Source organism: Parus major, chromosome 20 (genome assembly GCF_001522545.3).
Source record: "Parus major isolate Abel chromosome 20, Parus_major1.1, whole genome shotgun sequence".
NCBI lineage: Eukaryota > Metazoa > Chordata > Aves > Passeriformes > Paridae > Parus > Parus major.
The window spans coordinates 9,830,862-9,857,256 of record NC_031788.1 but is presented as its reverse complement, the minus strand read 5'-3'; the positions used below and the strand labels follow the sequence as shown (position 1 = coordinate 9,857,256).

Below are 26,395 nucleotides of genomic sequence, written 5' to 3'. Positions count from 1 at the left end.
GAGAACTGGCCAGAGAGAAGGACCCATTCCAAGGTACTGCAACACCTGAATGATTTCCCCATCATGTCCCTTCCAAGAAGGCAGATGAAACTTCTGTGCCTCTCCCAAGTGCATGGCGTTGTGACAGAGAAACGTTCCTTCCTTTGGAACGAGCCAAGCTGTCACTTCAACTGAAGCCTTTAAGAGCCAGCTTGGAGGCAGCTGGTACCCAAAACATGACTGTGTGACCCCTGTGACTGAACAGCACAGATCCCCCTTACCTGGCAGGAGTCTCCCTGGTAGTTAGCTGGGCAGAAGCACAGCTCCACGTTGCTGGCACGGATGCCTGTGGCTGTGTCTGTTGCCATCTCCAGCACCACACGGTGCAGGGACACGGAGGAAGAGAGCTGGGAGAAGAGTGCTCGGATCTGCAGCTGCTCCAGGTTTGCCAGCACCATCATGAGCTCCTCTCTGGACACAGGGTTGTGAGTCTCTGTGTGCCTGAAGTTACCCTGGTGGGAGGAGAGCTGACATTACTGGCAGGAAGCACAGGCACCTGAACATCCAGCCCAGCCTCTACATCCCTGCTGCTGGAATCTTTCCCCTTTGCATCAGCCCTGCAGCACCTAGATGCTGAGCTCAAAGCAACTGTCCCTCTGTCTGCATGAGGTCTTGTTCTTTCCTGCATTATGAGAGCACTTCATTTCTGTGTGCAAGCTCACCTCCACCAGCTGCAGCCGGCCTTTGTGAGCCTCCCCTGGGGACGGGTAGGCGCCTTCCAGAAACATAATGCTCATCTGATTTCCCTGGGAAAAGCAAGGAAAGTGTCAGTCATCACCTCATCCTGCTCCTGCACTAGCAGGGAGCACCAGGGAATTTCTCAGGCTGCACCTTCAGGATCACGTCTGGCCGGGACTCCATGGGAATGAACACGTCGCCCCTGCGAGGGTTGGAGTGCAGCTCATAGCGAAGGTGCCCTCCATAGGAGGAAACCTGAGGGAGACAAATCCCAGACGTTGCTGCAAGTCCACTGAGACAAGACAGAGTGTGCTCAACTGGAGTGTGAGCAGTGCCTCCATGTCAGGCTGCTGGTGAGGTCAAGGTGGTTCCCTATTCTCTTACCTGGTCCCCAAGGTAGGAGCTGGGTGCAACCCAGTAGAGCTCCTGGTAGGCATCTGGGAGGTTTTTGAGGTCAGCAGTGACGAGCTGCTCCCGTGGGCTCAGAGCTGTCGGCACTTCGTGGCGGTCGCTGCTCAGCAAGAGCCACCCATTCATGTCGACAAACTGGAGGGGAAGAGCAACTGTGGGTCTTCTAGTGGAGTTACAGAAAGCATTTGGGTGTTGATGCTCCAGAAGAACAGGACCCAGAGCAGCAGAAAGGGGAATAACAGGCAGGCTCACACCTCACATGCATCCTGATGAAGCCATAGGAAAGCTGATCATCACCCCCGCCCACCACATGAGACCCCAGAGACCAGGAAAAGGGGCTGAAAGCAGGAGAGGGGCACAGGGAGTCACAGATAACCCTCCTCACAGTGTATCTTCAGTAGGATTAATAATGCAGGACAGAGACTCAAGGGCAGCAGGGAGCCAGGTGGATGGGAACACACCTGACCTGCAGGCTCTGGTGGCCCCCAGCCCCTCTCACCTCAGCTCGGTGCTTCTCGGCGCTGCGGCAGCGATCGGTCGCACCAAAGCAGAAACATTTGGTGCAGCCCTTGGGGTTGGTGGCATCCAAAGAAAATGTCCCCAGGCGGCACTGGTCACACCTCAGGCCCTCCACATTTTCCTGAAAGACAAGCAAAGCTCAACAGCTTCAGGAGCTTCTCACAAGGCCTCAGTGATGGCTGTCTGAGTGATCAAAGGACAATGCTGTGGTGCTGGAAGATGTTAAAGCAGTCCCCCAAACAGGTTTGCTTGTACAGCACCCACCAAACATTAGATTCTCCTAGAGGAAGCACTTGTAAGCTCTACAAAGAGGCTGGAGCAGGCAACTCAAGAAGCTGTTTGAGTTACTTTGCTGACATGGAGCCAAATAGGGCTGACAGCTCCACCTGCAACAAGCTCAGACACAGGGCTGGATTCAGACTGGCCATCTCCCCCAGTGACAGCCAAAGAGTGAACCTTCATGTCCAGGAAGGATGAGGAGGTAAGAGCTTTCCAGGGTGCTCTGAACCCACTACCCCATGGGACAGGCTGGCTGCAGCTCAGGCAGGCACATTCCTGAGTGGCCTCAGGCACAGCTCAGGCACATTCCTTGTGCCTCCCTGCTCCCTCTGGCAGGCTGGGCACACACACAGTCCCTGCCAGAGCAGGAGAGTTGAGCCTGAAGGAGAAAGACACCACATGGAGGCCCTGAGGGACTGACCTTGCAGTGACACTGCCCCGTGACCGGGTCACACACGCTCGCTTCGGTGCCAGCCTGGTGGCAGTCACACCGCCGGCACTCGGGGTAGTGGTGGTAGCCAGGGGCACAGAGGTCACACTGTCGCCCGATGATGTTGGGCTTGCACCTGGGTGGACACAAGAGCCAGAAGAGCTTTCAGAGCTTTCCTCACCCCCATTCTGCACATTCCCTCCCTTCAGCTTGCCAAGCTGTCCCATCACTCCAGCAGGGACCAGGGATGCTGCCAGATGTCCCCGGCGCCAGGATGGGCTCCCTCACCTGCACTGCCCGCTGTCCACGTCACAGCCTGGCTCTGTCAGCTCCTGCACGCCGGGCTGGGAGCAGTTGCAGTCCTCACAGCCGATGAGGGGGTGGCAGCCGAAGGTTTGGGGCTCACAGACAACACACTCCGGCTTCAGGGTGTGGGGAGGACAGATGCACTGCCCTGTCACTTCATCACAGAGACGTGTCCCGCAGTCACAGGCTGCAAGGGGCAGAAAGAGGCTGGGTTTGGGAGACCAGACCCAGGAACCCGAGGCAAGCGTGGGGAATGGACAGAGCCAGCGCCGGGCAGGCGCAGCGGGAGAACTCACGCCTGCAGTTGGGGAAGCCCCAGTAGCCGGTGGCACAGCGGGAGCACTCGCGGCCGATGACGTTGGACTTGCAGGGACACTGTCCCCCGAAGGGCTGGCACTGGCTGCCCCGTGACCCGGCCTCGTGGCAGCGGCACGGCTGCGCCCCGTTGTTGTAGAAGAGGGACAGCGAGATGGCAGAGTCGCGGCAGAACCTCGAGGAGCTGCTGGGGCTGCAGGGGAAGGCGGGAGGAGTCAGTGCTGCACATCCCCACAGCCTCCCCAGCACCCCAAAGCCAGCATCTCCTGCAGCCACGGGAGGGAGAGCCCTGTGGCACTGAGAGCTCCCAAATACCCATGTTTGCTCAACAGAAGGAAAACCTCCAGCAGCCCCCTCCCTGCCACACATGAAGGGAAGGGGTGCTGCTCCCTGAGGAGTGTGCAGCCAGTGGACAGCAAAGCAGGCACCCAAAGCCAAGCAGCTCACCTGATGTAGAAGCTGTTGATGCCACAGCTGCTGATGAAATCATAGGATTTGTCCAGGGGTTCCTCCTGCAGGTACTGGGAGGTGTAGCTGTCCTCAGGCACCACAAGGATGTAATCCTGCAAAGCAAGAGCGAGCTGGGTGAGCCAGGCTCTTAGCTCCGACAGACAAACACCATCCAAAATTACTCCAAATGCACCTTTAATGCCTTGCTGGGACAGAACATAACACACTAAATACCTCAAAGACCAGGAGTAACCTCTTCATTGAGGTCTGACCATCAGGTTCCATCTAACCTAAAGCTCCACATGAGGAACAGCACAAATTCACTGGTCTAAAACCAGACTGAATATCCCCAGACTCACACAACACTGGCTGTGCCTCAGCAGGGATGCAAGTCTTTATCATCTGAAATTTCTACACATGAAGGCACCTGGGTTCCAGTTCTCTTTCAGCCATTTATCCAAATTTTGGTCAATCTTCTAGCCCTGTTGCCTGAGAACAAGGGCTACCTACTCTCATGATGAGGCCTGCCTGAACAAACAGTATTATGCACGTTTAAGATATTGCTAGGCTTATTCTGGATTATCACAAACTATGTATGCAAAGTAACAGCTTCAATCTCTGCCTGGTTTTGATATCAAAACCAGACAAGGAAGGACACTGTCATATACAGAAGCTGCCCCTGTAAATTCTGCCCTCAATTCCACACCACTAAGGTTGGAGACTGCAACTTTCTAGGGTGGTTCAGAGGCTGAGTGATGGTGGGAAGCATTCCTGTGGTCATACAGTGACAAAAATCCAATGAAAAACCCTTTGCTGAAGCCTGCCCAGCATGCCCTGGAGGCTTCCTGGACAGAGGCTCACCAGCCACAGCTGCTTGCCCTGCGGCACTCGAACAACCACAGTCAGATCATTATCAGTAACATCCAGGATGATTTGGTCCTCAGAAACCACCAGGCTCCGGCAACCGTAGCCATGTGGGCAGAAATTCGCATTGGTCTGACCTGAAAAGACAACAAATGTGTTGGTCTCACATGTCCCTTGAGTCCCCATCACATCCTCCCACTTTGGACGGATTAAGTCAGTCTTGCTCCATTTTTGCAATCCCTAAAGAACCCACAGCCATCCTCTGGCATGGAAAACTTCCAGGGCTTCTGCCAACCAGCAGCTTCCCCAGGTCCCTGCTGTTCTCACCTTGCCAGATGCGCCCACCATTGATCAGCACTTCCACGGGGAAGGTGGGGTGGTTGGGCTGGTAGAAGTGCAGGATGAAGGCGTAGCGTCCCAGGGTCTGGATCCGGCTGTTGAACACCACTGCAGCCTGCCCCAAAACGGGAGAACACAGACAAAAATCCATGTCTGAGACCTGCACCCACACCTGGGATGTTTTTTAATTATTGCATAGATTTGTGCTCTTATTGCACAACTGCCAGGTCTTGAGAATTCAGTGAATCAAGCCCTCCATGCCTCCACACTCTCTCCCCTCTAATGCTGCCACCTGATCCCAAGGTTGAATAAAGCCAAGACAGGTAAGTCCACAGGAATTACAGGTTCAGGGAGAAGTTTAAAGCTCAGATTAAATTCTGAAAATGCTAATTGATAAAGCATTTATCAACAGGTAAGGAAAATTTCATCCTGTCTCAGTGGTCTAGTGTCACAGCACCAGCAAACCAGCCCAACCCATGTCTGTGCCCCTACCTGTGGGGACTGCAGGAGGATGAGCTCTGCAGTGGGGTCCATCGCTGTGGGAGGAGGAGGAGCAGGCTCCACTGGCACCCCAGCTGGAGCCACATGGACAGCCTGAGCCAGGGGCACCTCTGGGGCGATGGGCAGAGCCTGGGCCCCCTCCAAAATGATTGACTGAGAAAGCTTCAGGAACCTTGAGGGGACACAGGAGCTGCTGAAAAACAAGGAGTAAACAGGATGTGAGTACCTCCAGAAAGAAAGAGTGGCTCTTGGGTCCTGGCAGGGAAGCACACCCTGTAACTCCTGCTGGATTGCAACTTGTGCCTGCTGAGGGAGAGCTCACTACCAGCACCCCTGGGGCTCTGGGGTACAGGCTCAGCAGGAAGAACGGGAGCCTGGCACCAGCTAATTCCTCTGCAAATATTTATTTGAAGCAGTGTCAGAAATCTGGATACAGCAAGTGTCTTGCATAGGAATGCCAATTTGGGATGACACTTGATGTCTGCTCCAGGAGGCAGAGTGGGGCTCAGGTACAGGACCATCAGTCTGACTCCCAGTCCATGCTCAGAGGACACAAGCAAGGAGCTTCACTTCAGCTACAGATTTCTTCATCAAGAACTTAAAAAGTCTCTGAATGTGAGGGAAGTGGGACAAGCAAATGTTTTTGGAAATAGTCCCATTCATGCTAAAGCTAAGGGGGACCCAAGACTCTCACCTGTTGGATGAGAAGGTGCCATGGACACTGATGCAGTGCACCTTCGGCTCGATGAGCTCCATGGTGAACTGTGCAGCAGGGATCAGGTACACTTTGTGCTGCCACACCAGAGAGAGACACCTGGTTATGTGACAGTCTCTGCCACTGCAGCCACAGCAGTCCCTGTGCCCACCAGCCATCAGGCATTCCAGCCAAGGCATGGTAGCCACACCTCTGCTTACTGCCCCTCATTCCCTGGCACGAGCCTTATGGCATTTAGAAGCTCCACATGTTGATGGGATTCTTCTATCCTTGGCTAAACAAGGAATGCCTTCAAGATAAAAAAGGAACTGCCCCACTGCTACAGAGCTCTCTCTGCAAGAACAGCTGCTTCTCCCCACCTCCTCCCCACTCCCAGTCCCATGGTCTACCTCAAAACTCCCCACTGCCCACATTCTCCACTTGGACTGGTCATGACACAGATATGTCCAAACATGTCTGTCCATCCTGTCCAAACAGGACCAGAAAACCCTTCTACAGGCTGGGTCCCTGTGAGCTGTTGACAGAGCTGCCCTCAGAGGGAGCCTTACCAGGAAGAAATCAGCCAGATCAGAGGTGAAACGAACAGTGGCCTCTGAGGTGAGTTCAAAAGTTGCCATTTGACTCTGGGAATCCACAGCAATCCCTCGACAAAGGAAACTGTAAGAGAAACACACATTTTGAAGCCAGCCTTGCACAGGGTCATGACCCATTTCTTCTCCTGCCAGCTCTATGTCCTGAGGGGATTTACACAAAGTCCCTGGAAATCTTTTGTTGTTTTTTCTGGCTGCTCGAAAGAGCAAAGTTCCAAGGACACCCCAAACATTTGTTTCCTACTGCAAAGTTTGCAGTCTGAAGTCAGACAGTCTCCAATAAACCTGCCTGTAGGTCACTCCCTAAGTCAAGGTCCCTACCAACACATCCAGCTGTAAACAGATGCAAGAGATTATCTCCTGGCAGAGGCAGGTACACACTTCCCTGAATAGGAAAGCCAGCCACTAAAACCTGTGTCCAGCTAGAATGAGTCTGGACACAGAGCTTAGACGGACAACACCGAAGCTTGCTCTGTTTATGTGATAAACCTGAGAAAGTTCACCTGGAGGGGAGGCTGTCCTTGCCATGGCAGAGAACTGGACCCTTTCTCCCTTGAGGTGCCCCTACCTGTAGGCACAGGGGTAGAAGGTGAAGGTGCCCTGCTGCGTGGCTGAGTGTGGCGAGCTCACGGCGATGCCCACTGTCTGCAGGGCGTTGGTGTTGGCATATTCCACCAGCAGCACGTACTTCCCAGGCTGGGCCAGGGGCAGGGACAGCTGCACTTCCACCTGGAGGAGAGAGGGATGACTGAGGGAATGTGTGCAGGATGCCCATGCTACAAACCAGCCTCCTCTGCAGCTCAGGGAACAACGCAACCAATCTCATCAAAACCTTGTGAACCTTTGCATGTGAGACTCTGGGTTTGGGTGCCTCAAACAGGGCACACAAGCACACAGCTGCATGGGTGTAAAGGCCTTCTCTCACCTTCTGCCCAGCCCCAGGCAGGGAGGGCAGGAGGGTGAGCGCTGCAGTGGCTGGGAGAAGGATGAAACAGAAGTGCCACTCACATCACTGCCACTGCAGGTGGCCATCCGGGGGTGGGAGGGGGTGAGCTGCTCCGTGGGACACAGCCTGGGGAGCCGGTTGTCCAGCCTGCACACTGCATCCACCCCTGGCACGGCAGGGAAGCCCTCCACGGACAGGTACTTGTACAAGAGGCAGCTGGAAACGCACAGAAAAAAATTGTGAAGTACAGAAAGTTGAATCATGATTATGAAAGTTGAGAGCACCCACACAGCCTGGCCCAGCCAAGTCTGCAGAAAGGTTTGGTCTATCAGGAGGACCAAGGAGCAGCTCTGGTCAGAGGGGAGCAAGAGACTGGGCATTACAGGACCAGGGAGAGCAGTAACAACAAAAAGCTTCTCCCCTTGCAATGGGCTTTGTCCTGGGGACCACTACTATGGTGGATGGGACAGACAGTGTCCAGAGCCCAGCCAGCCTTCTTGCCAACATGGACAGAGAGGTTCTGGGCAAAGAGATGCACTGAGACTGACCAAACACTACCACACTTTGTTAATTTTAAATAGTCCAGCAAAACCTACTCATGGCAGCCATTTCTGAGTGCACCCACCCACCCACAACCTGGCACTGGGAGCCCAGCCTAGCAGAGAGGTGCCTCTGGGTGAGCTGGACCTCCAGGGTCCATGAGAAAACACAGACTGGCTGTGTCATGGATGAGGAGATCTATGGGTTGCCTTTCTGGACCAGTGCAGGCTCCACAAGCTTTATCAGCCACAGCCAAGCACTCTACAAAGCAATTTTACTGCATCATGGAGTGTGGACTGTGTATATTCCTTAACCCCAGGCCAAGAGGAGCTGAGCAAGCCCCACACAGCACAAAGATGTGCAGATCCTTACTTCTGGGTGGCTTGTTCAGGGGCTGGCTGATAGACACAAGGCTCTGTGACCTTCAGCTGCAGGATTGGTGCTTCATAGTACGAGCTGGGCAGTAAAACCAGATAGTCCTAGGAGGAGAGATGGGAGAGGTGTTATGCTTGGGACACTTGGCCCCAGGGAGCTCCTGAAGCCCCCACAGTGGGTGGAGCACGGGGCCTTACCAGCAGCACACCCTGTGCTTCAACAACCAGAGACCAGGTGTTGGGGTTGAGTACGAAGGGCTCCCCGAAGCTGTTCTGGGGGACAGTGACAAAGGCCGGCTCCGTGCTGGGAGCAAAGACAATCTGCTTGGTCTGCTCTGTACCTGGAATGGGAGGGATGAGAGGCTGTGAAGGGACTGGAATGGAAAACCTGGGGCTGGACATGGGAGGCTATGCTCAGGGAAGCAGCTCTGCAGTGCAGTGGGGAGTGACAGGTTCCCACTCTCTCGGTGCACTACAATCCCACACTGTCCTGGAAGAGAGACATCCACTCTCATTCTGATCAACAGCCTATTGGGAGAAATAAATATAAATCACTGCAATCCTTAATGCAAATCCAGAGCTCTCACAGCGTGCTCTGCATCCCCAGACTGCAAAGCACAGAATGCTGCAAGCCAAGGAGCGTTTTGCCAGCTAGAAAAGGAAAGAACTCATCTGTGAAGTTAATTGTGAGACAGACAAAAAGAACTGCCCAGATACATTTTTCCCCAGGGAAATTCTGACCCCAGCTCCACAGGGAAGATACCTGTCTTCTGACAAACTTTCAGGCCCCCAAGGTGTGCTCCTGCCTTTCTTCCTGCCAACCACAGACTCTGCACTCGAGATTTAGACATTATTTTAAACTGACAGGACAGAATGGCCTGATCCTGCTGCTGCTGAACAGCTGTTGGCTCATGTGACAGTCCCAAAACCTCTTCATTAATGGATGCAATCATAATACAGCACCTAGAAGCAGACTGTGTGCCTGCCCAGCAGTCTCAGGAGCTTTGGAAGAGCACAGGTGAGAGGGATTCACCGGGAATGGCTGCACGGTGAGCAGATGAGATGAAGAAGGAAGTGGAGAATGTGGCACACTGACTGTCCTGGTGTGGTACATGGACATCAAGGCACAACACACAGGGCCAGAAGCTAAAGCAAGGGTTTGTGCTACTGCTGGGATGGTTAATAACCCCTTCCCATGTGTGGTAGCTCTGTGACACGCCTGGCATCAGCTGAGGCTGGGACCTCACTTCTCCAAATGGGAAGCAGAGGTGAGGATGCAAGGAGTAAAGAGATTTCCCTGGACTGGCAACAGGGTAGATTTACTGACAGGTTGAAGTTTCACATCCCTTTGATGCAATAAACAATTCCAACTGAGATGGCTTCTGGAGGCGGAGTGGAAGAAACCAGGCTGCAAATCCCATACTTGGAAAAGATTTCCCCTTTTGCAAGCTACATCTTCCAGCTTCTTTCCAGGCTGCTTGTCCTTTGCCATGTGAAGCCCTTTCCATCCAGACACGAGGTGGCTCAGCATTCCTGAAGCCTCCCAAGGCTGGGACCCTCCTGGGTCCTGTTGATACACCAGTTTGGCTGCTTGCCTTCAGCACTAGAAAAATCACATTGCTTCTGCACAAGAAGTGAAGCACTTTTTAAGGCAAATGAGCTCTGCTGCTTGAATAGGACAGATTAAATACTTCCTGACCTTTGGTGAGATCCTAAAGCATGGCCATGGCTCTTGCTCTTTTTGTTCTTCTGCTGTGTAATATGACTGGACATAAAAACAAGCCATTTTTCCTCTCAAAAAGAAAAAAAAAAAAAAAGAAGGAAGAAAAATAGAATTTTGGGATTTCAAACCTTGCGTATCACATCAAAGGCAGAACTTATGTCAATTCAAGACAGAGGAGAGAACTTCAAACACTGATAAATTAGGCAGTTAGTGCTGACAGCCTTGTGCTGTGTATGTGTGGTCTGGAGGAAGAGCTTCAGCAGGACAGTGTGGCTGTAGCATCCAAAGGGGTAAAATCAACCAGCCAACCTGCCACCGTGGCCTCAGGTGTGTTCCCATGTAGTCTTGCTCAGACTGTTTCCCAGAATATTTGCTGTCCAGATTTCTAGGCCTGTTCAGACATCTTTTGGTGGCTCTTCTCCAGCAGCTCGTGGCTTGATAAGAGGACACTGCACCGGAGTGCAATGCCTGTGCAAGATGTGTAATTCCACGGCACTTCCAAGCCCCAGACCATGTGTGAAGCCATCAGCCAGTGTTGGGAGAAGCACAAGGAAAAGGCAGGACTGCCACGTCAGGGCATCTAGTAAATAAAACCACATCCAGCTGCCAAAGTTTGGATCCAGTTCCCAGCTCTTGGCCCATTCTGGTTTTGTGGAAAGTCAGTTCAGTTCTGCCTGGGGCACTGGGGTGATCTCGTCCTGTGCCAGGAAAGTTGTATGGAATTGCACAAGAGCTTTATCTCCCACCAGCCTGGCTGGTATCAGTCCTCAGTGTGCAGCCCCAGGGCTGAGCCCACCTTGCTGCTGCTTTGGTAACTAAAGGGGGCTGCAAACTCAAGTCAGCCTTTCAACTGGGAGAGCAGGACTAATGGGTAAAGCCATATGGAAGCGTCTTCTGGAAAGGATGATGCAGAAGGCTGCCTGGGATGGGGAGGAGGTGGCGATGGCACAGGGAAGCAGAGCAATCTGGGATCCTTACCTCTCCTTCGTGGCTGATAAGCTGTAATTTTGCCATACACAGTGGCCCCTCCTGAATTAATATACCTCAGGATGACATGGAACAGATAGAGCTCTGCCTCCTTCACGTCTACAGTGATTCTGATTTTATTCTGCAAAAAGCAAAAGAGCACACGGGGCACACATCACTGTGGGGGCAGTTCCTGAGCACCCACCCACTCTGGGGAGGGCCTGACCCGCCTGCCCTACCTGCCTGCCTGCCTGCCTCTCTTCCCCCTCCCTCGCCAGCCCACGGCACGGCTCTGGCCGGCCACCTGACACGGGCACACTTGGGACGGACACACCTGGGGGCAGGAGAAGGGGCAGAGGAGCAGTGTCGCAGCGTGGGATGCTCTGAGTTAGTCCAGAAGTGAAAAATGCACTTACAGTTGCCACAAACATTAAACTTTCCTTCCTCAACGACCGAGACCCTCCCTTCCACACTGGCGGGCCCCCGGCTGACGTAGCGGAAGACGAGGCGGAAGAGGTCGGGGGAGGTCACATTGAGAGTCACCACTACCTTGGGCTGGTGGGAGAGAGAAAGGGGAGAGAAGCAGAGCACACCTTCAGTTACCTCCACCACCCACACTGCCAGCCCAAGCGCAGCCGCTCGGCTCACTGCTCCCAAAGCAACATGCCACAGTGCGAGGAGGAGACAAGCACACGGACCCTACTGCTCACAGCACCTCGGGACACTGTCCCCACCTTGGGGGAACACTTGGGGCCTGCACTGAGGAGCAGCCTGCCTGTGGAAGGGGGTGGAAAGGCTGTGGTCACACCTGGAAGGTGCTGTGGCACAGCAAGGTGGCTCAGCTGTGCTGGAGCACACACCATTACACGGGAATGGTTATAGGAAGCTGTTGCTTTTGTTATCAGCATGCTGCTTTTGGGTTTAGTCTGCTGCAATCAGCCACCAGGTACCAAACCCCTGCTCTTGTGTTTATGGGGCTCTGTCCAACTGCCTCCAGAAGAGGCTGGGAACTGAGCTGCTGCCTCGTCCTCAGGAATGCGCAGGGCTAAAAGCCAGCAGGGCTAATGGACCACACAACTGATGGCACATCTGCCCTCCACCTGCCTGGACACTGCTTGGCAAGATCCCGGCTAAGGGGATGCTTAAGTTTGACCATTTCAATGAGATCTAGGCTTAAATAACCTCCTGTCTACAGGGCAAAGCTGGGGTCTGCCCAGGGAGACTTTTAATGAGGGCTGTATTCTCCAAAGCTCCAGTTACACACCATCTTCCCACTGGAGAGCAAACTGGAAGGGTTTGATGATAACAAACTACAGTAAGACCTGCCAGCCAAAAGCCACGTGCCAGCCCTTCTAGCAAGGTCTACTTCTAGCTCAAACACCAATACTGCATGCAACACTTGAGCTACGAGCTTGAGCTCCGTCCTTAAGCTTTAAGGCTGGGATTTTCTCAAGGGAGCCCACAGGAGTTCACTGCTTAGTTCCTACCTAAAATTCAGTGGGAAACAGCCCCTCCATTATTTCACTTAAGCACAAAAATGCAAAGAAAACTGAAAATACGTGCACCAGAGTAAGGAACATCTTACATGGGACAAGACTGTCAGAGAATCACTGCCCTACACTCCATCCCCAAACACACACACACTTCCGCAGAGGCCATGCAGAAGAAACCACCAAGGAGACAAAAAAGGTCAACAGAAGAAACAGCTTCACTTCTAGGACTTACATAACTCCAGGTTAGCATAAATCATTGTTAGCAAACCAGCTAACAGCAAGGGCAAAGGCTGAAGGGTAACAAGAGGTCCAAGCTGAGGAGCAACTGAGGAGGAGATACTTATTTTTGGAAAAGAGAGGAAAGGTTACGTAGAGTTATAGGAAAGAGCAGAGTCAGTTGAAAGAAGAACAAGGAAACTGAGAGACAGTGTTTATAGACACCCCTGTAAGTAATCACCATGCTACCACCTTTGTCTAAACGGATTAGGATGTCATGGGATTCCCAGTTTAGGATCTTTCCCCTCATCAGTCTATGCCACCCCCAGCACTACAGGAAATATCTGCACAAACAGGCTATATATACACTGTGCTGTTTATGTTGGCCATCCTGTGACTTTGGGGGTTTCAGGAGCACTTGGGGTGAAAGACGTGTGCCAAAAGCACATCAGTCCTCATCAGGCCACATCCTCCCTGCGGGGAGCTGGGCTGCAGGCACCAGCCGTACCTGGATGGAGGACATCTGCGCGTATCCTCGCCAGCTGAAGCCCTCAAACTCCAGTGGGTTGTAGCCAAAGCGCACAGCCCGGCCGGCTGGTGTGCTGCCTTCCTCCAGCTCGAATTTCAAGTGGTGAAGGTCAGGGAAATAATGGTCTCGGGCTGGTCTGGGGAGAAGAGAGCAGCGTTACCCAGTGCCGGGCTGTCCGGAGGGAGTGGTGAAGGGACATCCCTGCCAGGCACGCGGCTGATGTGACAGCTCCCCATCCCCCTGGTGGCAGAGGACACGGTGGGAGGCAAAGTGCAAGGAGCAGCTTACTGGGTGCAGGTGGGACCCCGTGTGCTCTGCCGGCAGCGACAGGCTCCGCTCCGCTCCTCGCAGGATGGACCCAGGGCTCCGCCGACGTCGCAGCGGCAGCCTGTGGGCAGGAAGCGCCTGTTTACATTCCCGCCGTGCTAACGAGCTCCTGCTCGCTAATCAAAGGCACATCCCAGCAGGCAGGGAGCCTGGGACCACTATTTTTATTCCTTTGTATCCGTTTTCATATTTGGCCCTGGCCCCGCTTGGATTGACTCTTCTTCCACCTCAGCGCCGAGCTATTTCCAGGCGGCTGATGGAACAAGGTCTGCAAACCCTCACCCCGGGTGCTGCAGCCCTGCCACCAGCCGGGCCAGCACTGCGTGGGACGGCTCACAGCAGCTGCATCTCCTCCTTTCCCTCCTCCCACGGACACCGTGGAGAGTGGCCAACCCCACGTACCCATGCCCACCCTCTCCCAGCAGGAGGAAGGGCCATTGCTGCAAGGATGTGACCAGTGGTTCAAACACACCGGTTTCTGGTACCCAAAGGGGTACCTCACCTGGCTGTTTGCTCCCCAGCCTGACAGACCTGTGTCCAACAGTGGAAAAGCATGTCCTCAGGTCTCCAGACCCACAGTAATTCCCAGCCCATGCTCTGGGCTGTGGTACAGAATCACAGAACCAAGGTTGGAAGAGATTTATAAGATCATCGAATTCCAACCATCAACCCAGCACTACCACAGTAACCATTAAAGCACTTAACCACATCAACCCCAAAAACGATGACCCAAAACAGAAGGTGGGACATCTCTTGCCTCTTTTCTCCAAGGTCACCAACCAGTCAATCTGTGCAGTGGGGTCAGCTCTTGTGGCCCCCCTCACTCAGCAAACACATCACAGAAGGGGCTCACCTTGGCAGCCAAAGTAATTTGCATTCTCCATGTTGAAGTAGCCATCCTTGCAGGCTGAGCAGAACTGCCCACACACGTTGGCTTTGCAGAAGCACTGCCCATCGCCCTGGGAGAGAAACAGGCATGGAAACTCATTCCCTCCTGTTGCTTGTCATGCCTAAGCTGTTCCTCAGTTATTTGGGCTCTGCTCTGAGACACTGCAGAAGCAGCAGACTGAGATTCATGCTCCACACGGCTTCCTGCGTGTGGGTGGGCCAGATAAGGCCAGATAACTTAAATTACCCAACAATGCAGGCAAACAAAAATCCAGGCATCCTGGGACAGACCCAGAAATATTTAGGTGTCTAATTTATGACAGGTCTTAATCCCACATTCCCATCCAAGCCCAGACTGTGGTGCAAGTGCTGAGAACTCAGTGCTGGGACCTCTCCAGCAGCTGCTGGAGAGACAGAGCTGAACACTCCCAAAACAGCACAGTCAGAGGAGCCTGGAAGCAGAGGAACAAACCCACCTGCCGGCACTCCGCGACTCCGCTGGTGGTGCCCTTGGTGTCACACCTGCAGCCTGAGGGAGATGAACAAGAAAACCAGAAGGTCAATCAGCCTGATGGGGCCAGCACCCACCACACCAGAGGACACTGGCTGGGGTAACAGGAGCCAGGAACTGGTCAAGTAGAAGGCAGCCCTGCACAAGGGCTCAGATTTCATCTTGGACAGCTACTGTTGAAGACACAGCTACCAAAGACATTTGCCTTTCCTGCATATTTGGCTAAAAAAAGTTAAGTATCTGCAGGGAGGGCTGAGAATGGCAAAAGTCATTGCATGAGCCCTATGTTTCATCCCAAGCAAAAAGCTCCAGGCTCCAGCCTTTCCCCCCCTCCATGTGAGGGTTACCCAGAGGACTCCAGCTTTCACACATCACTTCTGGGTGAAGGTGGAAGGAAGGCCATCACTTCCAGTGCTCCAGTGATGGTGCTCACTGGCTTGTGTTTGGCTCTTGCACCATGGAGGGGACTTTTGTGGGCTGTGAAAATGCCATTTCCTTACTCAGGCAGCCGTAGGGGTTCTCTGGAGTCAGGTTCCAGTATCCAGGCTTGCATCTGTCACAAGCTGGGCCTTCAACGTATGCCCGACATGCACAGGAGCCCTGCAGAAAGGCAGGGGGAGAAAGGAGCAGGTGAGAATTTGCTCACAAATCACAAGCAAATCCTCAACAGTGGTTGAACATGGGGTGTGCTGCTCTAGCTGAGCTTAAGGAAGGACTTGGTCTGAAAAGAAATAAAGTGGAACATGCAAAATGACCTGCAGGGGTTGTGGTAGGTTCATTTGATACTCACTGAGGCCAGCGAGGGATCTGCAGTCTCCAACCCTGCTGGGTTACAGGAGCCCACTAGAAAAGAGGGGTAAAAGAACGGATTTATAGCACTAGCTCACCCCTTGGCTGTCCCTAACCGAGGTTATTTCTCCCCTTGCAGAACTTTTGGGGGATGATAAACACATTTACCAGCACCCAAGGGACTGGAGTGTCCCAAGAGATCAGGGAAAAGGGGCTACCTTCGCAGTGGGGGAACCCGTAGGCGCCAGGCACGCAGCTATCACAGCGCTGTCCCGTCACCTTGGGCCGGCAGCTGCACTGCCCCGTGTCCTGGTCACAGGTGCCGTGCAGGGACCCTTCCTGGGAGCACTGGCAAGCTGCAAGAGAGGGCAGAGAACTGCTGGAGTGGCATTCAGGGCTTCCCAGCAACAGCCTCTTTTATCTGCCTGACCTTCACCAAAAGCAGTCAGACATGTGGATTATAAATAGAATTTTCATTCTTTGCTTTTGGTTAAAACCACGCCATCGTTTAAGGAAAACAATAGAAGTCTCAATGTTTATCACACCCGTTCACATACACTGATGTGTATTTCAGAGGCAGGGAAGAGTTCTGGTTGAGGAGAAGGGGTGTGATCTCATCCCCCAAAAGTCAGTGAAATATCAGACTCTACAAAATCCCGAACACTCAAGAGCAGCTTTTGGTCATCAGGGTCTACCCTGTGGATGTGGGCAGTGGGGTGAGGGCAGGGCAATGGTTCCACAGCTTCTACACAACCTGCTCCCCACAGAGATCCCACGGTCCTATCACAGGAAAGGTCAGCAAGCTGCCAGGGAGCTGCCCATGCCTTCCTTCCCCAGCCAGCACACCTCAAATCCCTGCCAGAGGAGACATTCTAGGCTGACACCCCCACACTGGCTAACAGCAAAAGACTGCTCAGGAAACAACAGATTTTAAAAAAAGATAAAAATCAGGTGGTTCTTTTCTTTCCTTGCTGTGGGTCTTCTACAGCTCTGCAATGTGGCTATGGCTTTATGAGCCATAAAAAGTGACCACTGAACTCCTGTGAGACCATTTCATCTCTGCCTCCAGCCTCTTCAAAGGCATATTGCCGTCATCAGCATTTGGGAGGAGTGTTCTGCCAGCTGGCATGGCTCAGGAGTCCACATTTAGTTCTGTGCAAGAGAGTGATGATGCTCTTTTGTTGCTTCAGGGAAATTCTATCACGGATTACTTTTTAATGAGCAGTAAATTCTTGCTGGGAGACATAGGAGTCCATCTGGCTTCCAGTCGGGACTGCTGACAGGGAGGGAGATGAGGACACTGCCCAGAGCTGGGGAGGGCTGGCCAGAGGAGCTGGGGCTGCAGGCACCTGCCACAGCCATTGCTCAGCCCTGGCACCAGCAGCCATAGTCCAAGAGTGATGCAGTGCCCAGGGAAATGGATAGGATCAGAGAATCATAACAGCTGGAAAAGACCTCTAAGATCATCATCCAGCTGTTCCCTCAGCACTAAACCCTGTCCCCAAGTGCCACATCTACATGGTTTTTAAATCCTCCCAACAATGGTGACTCCACCACTGCCCTGGGCAGCCTGTGCCAATGCTTGACAACTGTTTTGGTGAAGAAATTTTTCCTAATACCCAACCTAAACCTGCCAGGGTGCAACTTGGGGCCATCTCCCCTTGTTACTTGGTAGAAGAGACCAACCTTGGTCTGGCTACGGGCTCCTCTCAGGTGGTGGTAGAGAGCAGTAAGGTGTTACTCACGTGTGCAGCTGGGGTATCCGTAGAAGCCCAGGGCACACTGGCTGCAGGTGTGTCCCGCAAAATTCCCGTGGCACCGGCACTGCCCCACTGGGCTGCAGTTGTTGTCCACTGCACCCCGGGAATCGCAGGAGCAAGCTGTAAGAGCAGGACTCTGATGATCCCTGTGATCTGTGGCCAAGCACTACTGGTCTGAACCATCATTCAGCCCCCCAGGAATGAGACTCTTCCACCAGAAAAGAAATTAATTTCTTAATCCCTTGGTAAATCATGAAGTATTTTCATAGCCATACCAGGAAAATGCCACTGAGGGGCTCTTACAGCCCATTCAATGTTCCCCAGTAGTTTAGTAGGTTAATGCACTACAGTGACACACAAAAAAGGCATAAACTGAGACACCAGGTCACAGCAGGGTTGTGATGAGGAAGTGTGACTGATAAAAAACTGTTCTGTCTTTCAGGCTTTGCTATGATCCACGATCTCCAAAACAAGCCTGCCCAATTCACAGTGCAAACCACATGGATTTGATATTGAGAAACACCAACGCTTTACAAGAACAGGTATGTTTTTTAGAGCAGCAGGAGCTGGAGTTCAGGTGCTTACCGTAGCAGTGGGGGTAGGAGTGGTGCCCAGGGCTGCAGCGCTCACACCGTGGCCCAGCAAACTCGGCTCTGCAGAAACAATTCCCGGCGGAGTCACAGCCTCCCGGCAGCGTCCCGACCGCGCTGCAGCTGCACACTGCAACACACACAGACCACCTCAGCTGGCAGCATGGGCCACAGCTCATGGCAAAATGGCACTTTCCTGGGGTCCTCAGATACACACGAGGTGCTGCTCTAAGTGTTCAAACCATTAGCCTCTGCCCATGGCACATATTCTCCCCAACACCCACAAAACCACAGTCCCTCAGCCCCCTGCCAGAGGACTCTGGCTGTGTGTCCCCCCCAGGCTCGTGAAGGACAGATACTCACACTGGCACAGAGGGTAGTTGAAGTAGCCTGGAGCACACTGGTCACACGAGTGCCCTTCAAATCCTGTCCGGCACAGACACTGCCCTGTCTCGCTGTCACAGGTGCCATCGTACTGACCAGGGCTGGAGCACTGGCAGGCTGCAAAGCAACAAGGGCATTAGTAAATAAGCAGGTTTTTTGTCTTTAGCCTTCCCAGGAAAGGAATCAGAGCATCTGTTCCTTTGGGGTAGAAGAGCAGTTGCTGGAGAAAGCAGGGGGAACAGAGCTGACAGCAAGCACACTTGGCCTATAGCTCATTCCTCAAGAGCCCCACACAGCTTAGATGGAAAACAACAGCAAAAGTGCAGAAGTCATGGGAATTTGTCACTTGGAAGTGGAGCTGTGGGATTCCTCCTCCCCAGCATGAGGGGAGAACAAGGAGAAGCCCAGCAGGGCGAGCCTGGGGACGCTGCCTGCCCATACTCACGCTGGCAGCTGGGTCCGTAGTGGCCTGGGGCACACTGGTCACAGTGTACTCCCTGGAAGTTGGGTTTGCACACACACATCCCCAGCCGAGGGTCCTTCCGACAGGCGTTGCCTTCTGTCCCACCCGCGTAGCAATCGCAGTCTGGATGGGGACACACAACAGGCGACACCACACACAGCTGTCACTCCAGCTCTCAGGTCCCACAAGGACATGGCAGGAGCTGCCATGAGGCAGCTCAAATGCTCAAGCATTTGCTCCCATAACCCTCCTGGCAGATGAAAATGTTTTAACTGAACCACGCCTGGGTGGCTGGGTGTACTCGGCACACGCTGCTGTGAAGGTGCAGGGTGGGCAGCAGGGCAATGCACAGGGCAGGCAAATGCTGCTTCCACAAGCCCAGGCAGAGCTGCTTCAGTCTAGTGTGGGAATAATCAAAGCCTTCAGCTAACCAGGGTGAACTTTGGGCTTTCTCTCTGGTCACTCCATGCTCAGATGCACCTGAGACCTTCCCACTTCCAGGGCAGGGTGTTCCAAGCAGGCAGTGCCGAGGCTCTGAGCCAGCCCTGCACCACCAACAGCAGTGGTGTGGGGTGCTGGGCTGGGAGAGGGAAGGACAAACATCACCTAAAAAGCAGAGGGAGGGGAAGGTGGGGAAATGAGAAGGGAAGTGAGAAATTCCAGCTCAGGAAAGCAAAAACCTGTCTGGGAGATACAGACTTCAAAATATCAGAAGGAAGGAAAAGGTTATCTGGAGTGTGCTGGGGAGCATGAGACAGGGGAGAATTCAGTGGGAAAAGAGACAGAATAAAGCACAAGGGAGTAGATGAACTGAGAGGAGTGAGCAGGAGAGAGGAAGGAGGTGGAAGGGAGCAGGGAGGAGAGCACTGATGAGCTTTCTGAACAACAGAGGAAGTGACACAAAGTGAGTGGCTGCCTGTGCATGACCCTTCAGAGGCACCAAGAGCAGAGCTCCCAGCTCACCCACAGCCCCTCCATGACCTTTGGGGAAGGTTCCTCACAGGAGGGCACAAGGGACATCCCCACACAGCCTGGACCCCAGAAAAAAATCACAGTCATTCTAGGTTCTAGAGTTTCCACATCTATAAAAAGGGGATCATAAAACTTCCTTTCCCCCCAGCTCATCTGCTGGTTGTACTCTTCTAAAACCACTCAAGGCTGCCTCACACAATGTTCATGCCCAGTAAGCTGAAGACCTACTCTTGCATTGGATGGGAGGTATAACAGAAATAACAGCATTGCCAAAGCATCAAAGAAAATTGCAGTGCTTACTTATTATCTGTCCTGCAGGAAGCACTTGTTCTCCAGTATCGTTGTGAGAGAATGCTGGAATAGCTGTGCAGAGAAAGACACATTGCACAGGTCATCACACACACTCCAGAAAAATCCTGATGGAATATCAAGGACTTGACAGTCCCAAAGCTGAACAGGCTGAATAAAATTGTGGAACACGGAACAAAGCACAGATGTCCCACTAAACAACAATCCATTACAGCCCTTTTTAGCTTGTCTTTCATTAAAAAGTGAGAGATTGAACTCCAGCCAAATGGGACTCTCCTGTTGACTCTGTGTTCAGAGCAGCTCAGCTCTGGTGCAGCTTCCACCCAAGCCAAATGTGGACTTAAGCCCACCTGAAAGAATTCCTCCTGGGACAGAAGTGCCACGTGACACAGGGAAAGGACATCCCAAGAGCCACACCTGGAGCTGCCGGCCCTTCCCACAGCTGCTGGGTCTGTGGGCTGCCAGATATGAAGCCCCACTTACGGTAGCAGTGGGGGAAGTTGAGGTAGCCCTCGGCACAGGCGTCGCAGTGCTCCCCGGTGTAGTTGGGTTTGCAGTAGCAGCGCCCGGTGAGGTCCTCGCAGGTGCCATCGGTGAAGTCAGACTCACAGTTACAACCTGCAGAGAGGGACAAGCCAGCAGCAGTGTCACTGACTGAGGCCTCAGCCCAACCCTCCAGAGTGCCCTCCCCAGTGTCACCAAGTCCAGTAGGATGTCACTGCTGAGGAGTTCACACTCACGGTAGCAAATGTAAGGAGAGTCGATGGGGTGGTCAGGGGACCGATAGTATCCAGGGATGCACCTCTCACAATTAATGCCAGTGGTGTGATGCTGAAAGACAGTGGGTTAGAAAGGTATCAGCTCCTCTGGCAGCAGGATTCACATTCCTCTGCCAGATTTGCTAACAGCTCCAGGTCAGAGGAAGCAGCTCAGGAGCGTCAGCACACCAAAGACCTGAATCTGCTCAAAATTCCCATACACCGACTTGGGAACAACGCATTTCCTGCAAACTGTATCCTCCCCTAAACACAGGGTGAGTTTCAGGTTCATATCTGACCTTGAGCCCATTTCACTTCCTTCAGATGGTAAAATGTCCTGACCACTTTGTGCTTGGAGGATAGGAGCAACCTGTTTCCTCCCAGCGAGGAAGCACAGCCAGAAGTTTCATGCCAGTGCATGAATTAACCACGCCACAATCACCATCACCTTGGAAAGGGAAGAGCTACTTTCCCACCTTCACAGAGACTGAAGACTGGCATTTTGGTGGGCAGAGAGACATCCAGGGAGATGCCAGAGCACTGTGAACTAGGCAGGCATTGCTGGGCAGCAACCTGCCCCTCCCAGTTCTGGTGTCTAGAAACCCAAGTGCTGCTCTCATTACTGGTGCACACTCCTTTAATCCATGGCAAAGAGACTAGATTTGCAGGCAGAGACCTAATTAAGGTAACAGAGTGGCTTGGTGGAGGTCCCATGAGGCTGAACTGCAGGCTGACAGCAGAAACAAACACAAACATTTGCAACAGCCTTTTCCAGAGAAACTCTTTGGGCCTACCTGGCAGTCAATACAAACACCTCCCCCTTCAAACTTGTCTTCACGACTCCTGCTGGCCTTGTGTCGATCCACCTCTGGGTCGTAGTAGCAGTCATAGGCATGGCCATTGCAATTGCAGGCTGGAACACAAAGAGATGGGAGCTAAACCCCCCTGTCCTCAGAGCTCCTTCAGTCAGCAGCTGCACCTCAAGATGTCAACTCTCCCTCCCGGGTCTGATGGGTTGCTTTTCCATGAGAAAAGATGCCTGAATGCATCTGGGGGATTACATGATCTCCCAAGGTCTCTGAAGTATTTCAATTCAAAAGCACAGAAACAGCAACTCCTTCACAAAATCTGGTCTGCAACCAGAAGAGCACAGTGGGCACAAAGTCACAAGTAAAATATGTGCAGGCATGTACAGACCAGAGAGAAAAATTACCACACCACGGGGCTTTCAGTAGTCTGGTTTAGAGAGCAACATTCTTGCTTCTTTTATCCCACCCTGGATAGAGGTGAGCTGTAAAATCCAGCACCAGGTGAGGCGACTTTACAAACTCACAGGATTAAGAGCCTTTGCCACCCTGCGTTTCTAAGACACCATGTGGTGCAGCTCTGTTCTCTACACTCCCAGTGCAGCAGAAATTCCACTGTCTGCACTGACCAAAGGTTTCTCTAGACAAATAAAGACGTCCTGCATGTAAACACATCCAAACCTAATTCATCTTGCAGACGGAATTGAGCAATGAGACTCGCCCGCACGAACCCTTGGACGCACAGGAGGAACTGGAATGCAAGCGGAGCCAAAGTCCCACACGGACCCTGGAGACCTCCCTGTGTGAGGCTCACCTGAACATCAACACCTGCTGTGCAGAGCCCTCCCAGTGGCACACAGCACCAGCCCCACCAGCCCAGTGAGCAGCCTGTCTGCAGCACGGCCCCGAGCTGTGCTTGGCAGGAAGGGACAGCCCAGCTCCCACTTACGCTGGCACTCGTTGGCGCTGTCGGCGGTGGCAGGCTTCCAGGGAAACTGGTTGTAGCCCGGGCAGCAGCGATCGCAGGAGCCACCACAGGTGTTGTGCTGGCAGTCACACTGCAGCCTGCAGGGACAGCAATGGGGCACAGACAAGGTTGGGGTGATGACAGGGATGTGTGGGATGGGGAGCTGCTGTGTGACCCTGCTGTGCATCACTGTCACTGATCTGGTACATGAATGAGTGGTATTTGCTAATCCCAATACTCTGGAAAAGAGGCTTCTAAGGATTTTTTCAACTTTGAAATTGATTTCTTCTTTTCTGAGTCAAACACCAAACTTTGCTATTCCAGCTTCATTCTCTCCCTTCCTTCTCCTCCACCATCATCCTTTTTTGTCTTCATAAGGATACGGGACAAACCAGTGTGCCACTGCCTAGCCTGCTCTGCAGGGAATAAAATGTGAAATGGTGGAGGTGGCAGTGGTAGAAACCAAGCTGAAGCTGATTTTTTGAGAAAGTGTAGCATGGTGCAGGGACAGCATGAATGGAAAAAGGATGGGGCCACACAGGTGCTATCTGCTCCTCCAGGTACACCTGTGCTGCAGGGAGGAGGGCATGAAATTTGAATTAAGAATTCTTCAGCAGATGCTGGCCCCACATTCCCTTGTGCTCTGCACCTCCTGCTCTCCAGGCAGGGCTGTGCTGGGTAAATAGACGGCTCCAGAGGCGCCAGGCAAGGAATCTCGACAGGCACCCGATGGATCTCGTCCCTGCCCAAGCAAGGGTGATTCATTAACGTCAGTGACATCAGCCCCAAAACCTCCACTTGGATGGCGATTCCCATCCAACACAAACGCTTTCTGTTGTATTAGACTTATGGATAATACAGCATGTTCCAGCTTTTATCTGTGCAATTACTCATTTCCCCTCAGGGCCAGTCCGCCACTCCCATCTCTCCCTCCTCCAATGCTCTTCCATTCAAAAGCAGGGTGTTTAAAAATAAATGTAGTTTTTTCTAAAATGTTAGAAACAAAAGGAGCAGTCATTCAGGGTGAAGTGTGGGAGTGCAGACGCTCTACACTGAGCTGAGTGCCACAGTTTCCACCTACGTGTAATTTTAGGATGTGGGACCTGCAAGTCTGTTGCTAGACAGAGGCAGCAGCACTGGACAAGTGACCTCATTTTAATGAAAATAATGGGAATGCAAGCAGGATCCACACTCAGCATGTTTGCTTCAGGCAGGGGGGTTGAGAGGCAGAAGGTCCCAGTGCTGCTCCAAGCCTTTCCTGTGCAGATGCCATAGAACACTTGGCTGCACTCAGTTCTCTCAGCGCTCGTCATGCCCCGTCCCTGCCCACATTCACAGGCTGGGCTGTGGCTGGCAGAGTCCAGGCATGAAACTGAACCCCTGGCTGGATCTTAAGTGGCAGAAAACAGCCCTGAAATATTCACTAGGAACTTTGTTCTTCAGGTGTTTTGCAGACCCTAGGGGGAGTCTCAATGAGAGGCAAACCTTGGCTGTGTCTGTGGAATGCAGCCACCCACAGACCTCTCACCTGGCTGACTATCACTCAGCACTTCCAACAAAACAAAATTTTATCCTTTCTTTCCATGGCAGCAGCTGGAGATCAAGATTAAGATCCATACACATACGTGTGGAGAAAGATGGTCACTGAGTCAGGGAACTTATAAACCTGCTGAGCAGTGTTAATCTCCCTGACTGGAGAACGTGGCTCCAGCCACACACCCCGGGCTCTTTAACGTTCAAGATGTTTGAAAAGTACTGGTTCAGTTCCCAGAATGCGAGAAGATGGCACTGCATGAGTAAAGATGCTCACTTCAGATGGAGAAGGAGGTATTTATTTAGTCTCTGCTGCTCAGAGTTACGATGACCTCTCAGAGAGCTCATCTATCACGGCTTTACCGCACCTTGTGCCGAGTCCGTGCTGCTAATGAATTACAGACAAATGTGTATAAACCACAATATTTACATGTTTCATTGATTGAGTATATACAAGGAAGAAGAGGGAGCGGCTGTGTTCACATAGCACATATTTCCTGGTCATTCTGCTGTAAGAAATGAAACCGCAGTCTTCCCGCTGGAATTGATGCTCAATAGCAGAGACTAAACAGTTTCCAGCAAACAGCTGTGGCAGAATGGAGAGCAGCACACAAACACTACAGCATCTGGATTTGGCTGGGACATCTGAGGAGCACAATCAGGAAAAAAAAAAGGCCCTTCCTTTGTTTCTGACTGTATGGAGAAAAAACCACCTGCAAAGAGAGACTGACAGATGGCACAAATCTACCGGCACACATGGTGCTTTCCCTTCCAAATGGGAAAGGGGAAACTGGAGTCCAGGATCCAGCAGTGGGAAAGCATCCTTCATCTGTGGATGTGCTTCTGACCAGCCAGGCTGCTGCTGTCTTGGTGGTTATCCTCAGCATCAGGCACAGAAGGAGCAGCTGGACTCTCTGGTTGTTTCCCCTCTCACTTGTGGTGTCTGTAGGGCACTGAAGCCACAGAAACAGTCGCTCTTCTAAGACAGATGCAGAACCCTTGCAGGGCTCTCCTGAGCTAACTCAACCTGTTAGCATGCCTTGTCTGGGTTCTCCAAGCCAGGTTCCTGATGACTCTTATCTCACTGCTCCAAGGGTTTGCCAGGAGAAAGGGTTGTGCCCCATCCTGCTGGTGCTCACCTTTAACCAGGAGAACATCCCTTCCCTCTGCTTAATTCAGCCCATTCCAATTTAGGGCAAAGAGAGAAAGCTGTGAGAAGTGCAGAGAGCCTTGAGGTGGCTGCAAATACTCACACAGAGCCCAGATGTGCTGCCAGCTCAACACAGCTGGATGTGCAGCCTCTGTAGCTTGACACTTCACACCAACCTTCCAAAGTTGCATGAGTATTATCATTTCTGGCCAGGAAGACAGCTCATGGACATGCTTCATGACATCCTGAAGTTTTTGCCAAGAGTTCTAGCCCACCTCAGCTCTATCAAAGTGCTCATCCTGCCTTTCTGAGCAGCAGGCACAAGAAACGCGGGGATGTGCAGAAGAAAGAAGCTAAAATGAGCAGCAGAGACCCCCCCCACAACAAGCTGAGATTGTGGGGTTTTTATAGGGCCAGGCCAATCCATATCCCTTTATTTGCATTTCCTTGCCCAGCTGCTGACACACATCAGATTCTCAAGAGGCAGGACAGGTGCAGAAGGCACACCACACAGATTGCTAAAGACATGACAAGCTTCTGGTAGCTGAGCCTGTCCCAGGGGAACAGTGTGTCTGAGCCCCAGCTGATGTGGCATTACAGATATCCCCAAGCTGCCCCTGTGCTGTGTCAGGGATCCTGCCCAGCAGTGCCCACTTCACTTTCTCAACTGAAAGTATCAGATTTCTGCTGACTTGCCTCTGCTCCTGGGCTTGCTAAAGGGTACAGCAATGCCATGAGAAGATCTGTTTATCCAGCACCTTTTCCTGCTGTATCCCAAAGGACCTACAGCTGTTTTGTTCTGACTGTACAAAGTACACAAGTAGGAAATGTTTTCTCCCTCAGGCCAGCGTGATCTGCTCTGGGTGAAATGCAACAGCTGCTTACCAACATGTGCTGCAACATCTTGGCTGGGGCCAAGAATGAAGATATCAAATGCATCCAAATGAGAGTGGAGGAATTTCGGG

At 52.6% G+C, this 26,395-nt stretch overlaps 1 protein-coding gene across 1 annotated transcript in view; it reads right to left on the bottom strand.

Moving 5' to 3' along the window:
• LAMA5 (laminin subunit alpha 5) overlaps positions 1-26,395 on the bottom strand; it is an 85,557-nt gene that overhangs the window by 16,260 nt on the left and 42,902 nt on the right. The window contains exons 7-41 of the mRNA XM_015647572.1: positions 22,730-22,845; positions 21,769-21,887; positions 20,957-21,047; positions 20,700-20,834; positions 20,208-20,270; positions 18,918-19,058; positions 18,452-18,589; positions 18,084-18,218; positions 17,484-17,618; positions 15,957-16,094; positions 15,740-15,792; positions 15,450-15,549; positions 14,915-14,967; positions 14,404-14,509; positions 13,512-13,611; positions 13,203-13,359; positions 11,402-11,540; positions 8,495-8,637; positions 8,295-8,401; positions 7,445-7,598; positions 7,005-7,165; positions 6,395-6,503; positions 5,826-5,923; positions 5,123-5,324; positions 4,619-4,745; positions 4,289-4,428; positions 3,425-3,540; positions 2,959-3,170; positions 2,645-2,849; positions 2,348-2,492; positions 1,628-1,768; positions 1,102-1,263; positions 871-972; positions 702-785; positions 261-491 (exon numbers count right to left, since the gene is read on the bottom strand). Coding sequence (XP_015503058.1) covers positions 261-491; positions 702-785; positions 871-972; positions 1,102-1,263; positions 1,628-1,768; positions 2,348-2,492; positions 2,645-2,849; positions 2,959-3,170; positions 3,425-3,540; positions 4,289-4,428; positions 4,619-4,745; positions 5,123-5,324; positions 5,826-5,923; positions 6,395-6,503; positions 7,005-7,165; positions 7,445-7,598; positions 8,295-8,401; positions 8,495-8,637; positions 11,402-11,540; positions 13,203-13,359; positions 13,512-13,611; positions 14,404-14,509; positions 14,915-14,967; positions 15,450-15,549; positions 15,740-15,792; positions 15,957-16,094; positions 17,484-17,618; positions 18,084-18,218; positions 18,452-18,589; positions 18,918-19,058; positions 20,208-20,270; positions 20,700-20,834; positions 20,957-21,047; positions 21,769-21,887; positions 22,730-22,845 — 4,558 coding nt within the window. The remainder of the gene's footprint in view (positions 1-260; positions 492-701; positions 786-870; positions 973-1,101; positions 1,264-1,627; positions 1,769-2,347; positions 2,493-2,644; positions 2,850-2,958; positions 3,171-3,424; positions 3,541-4,288; positions 4,429-4,618; positions 4,746-5,122; positions 5,325-5,825; positions 5,924-6,394; positions 6,504-7,004; positions 7,166-7,444; positions 7,599-8,294; positions 8,402-8,494; positions 8,638-11,401; positions 11,541-13,202; positions 13,360-13,511; positions 13,612-14,403; positions 14,510-14,914; positions 14,968-15,449; positions 15,550-15,739; positions 15,793-15,956; positions 16,095-17,483; positions 17,619-18,083; positions 18,219-18,451; positions 18,590-18,917; positions 19,059-20,207; positions 20,271-20,699; positions 20,835-20,956; positions 21,048-21,768; positions 21,888-22,729; positions 22,846-26,395) is intronic.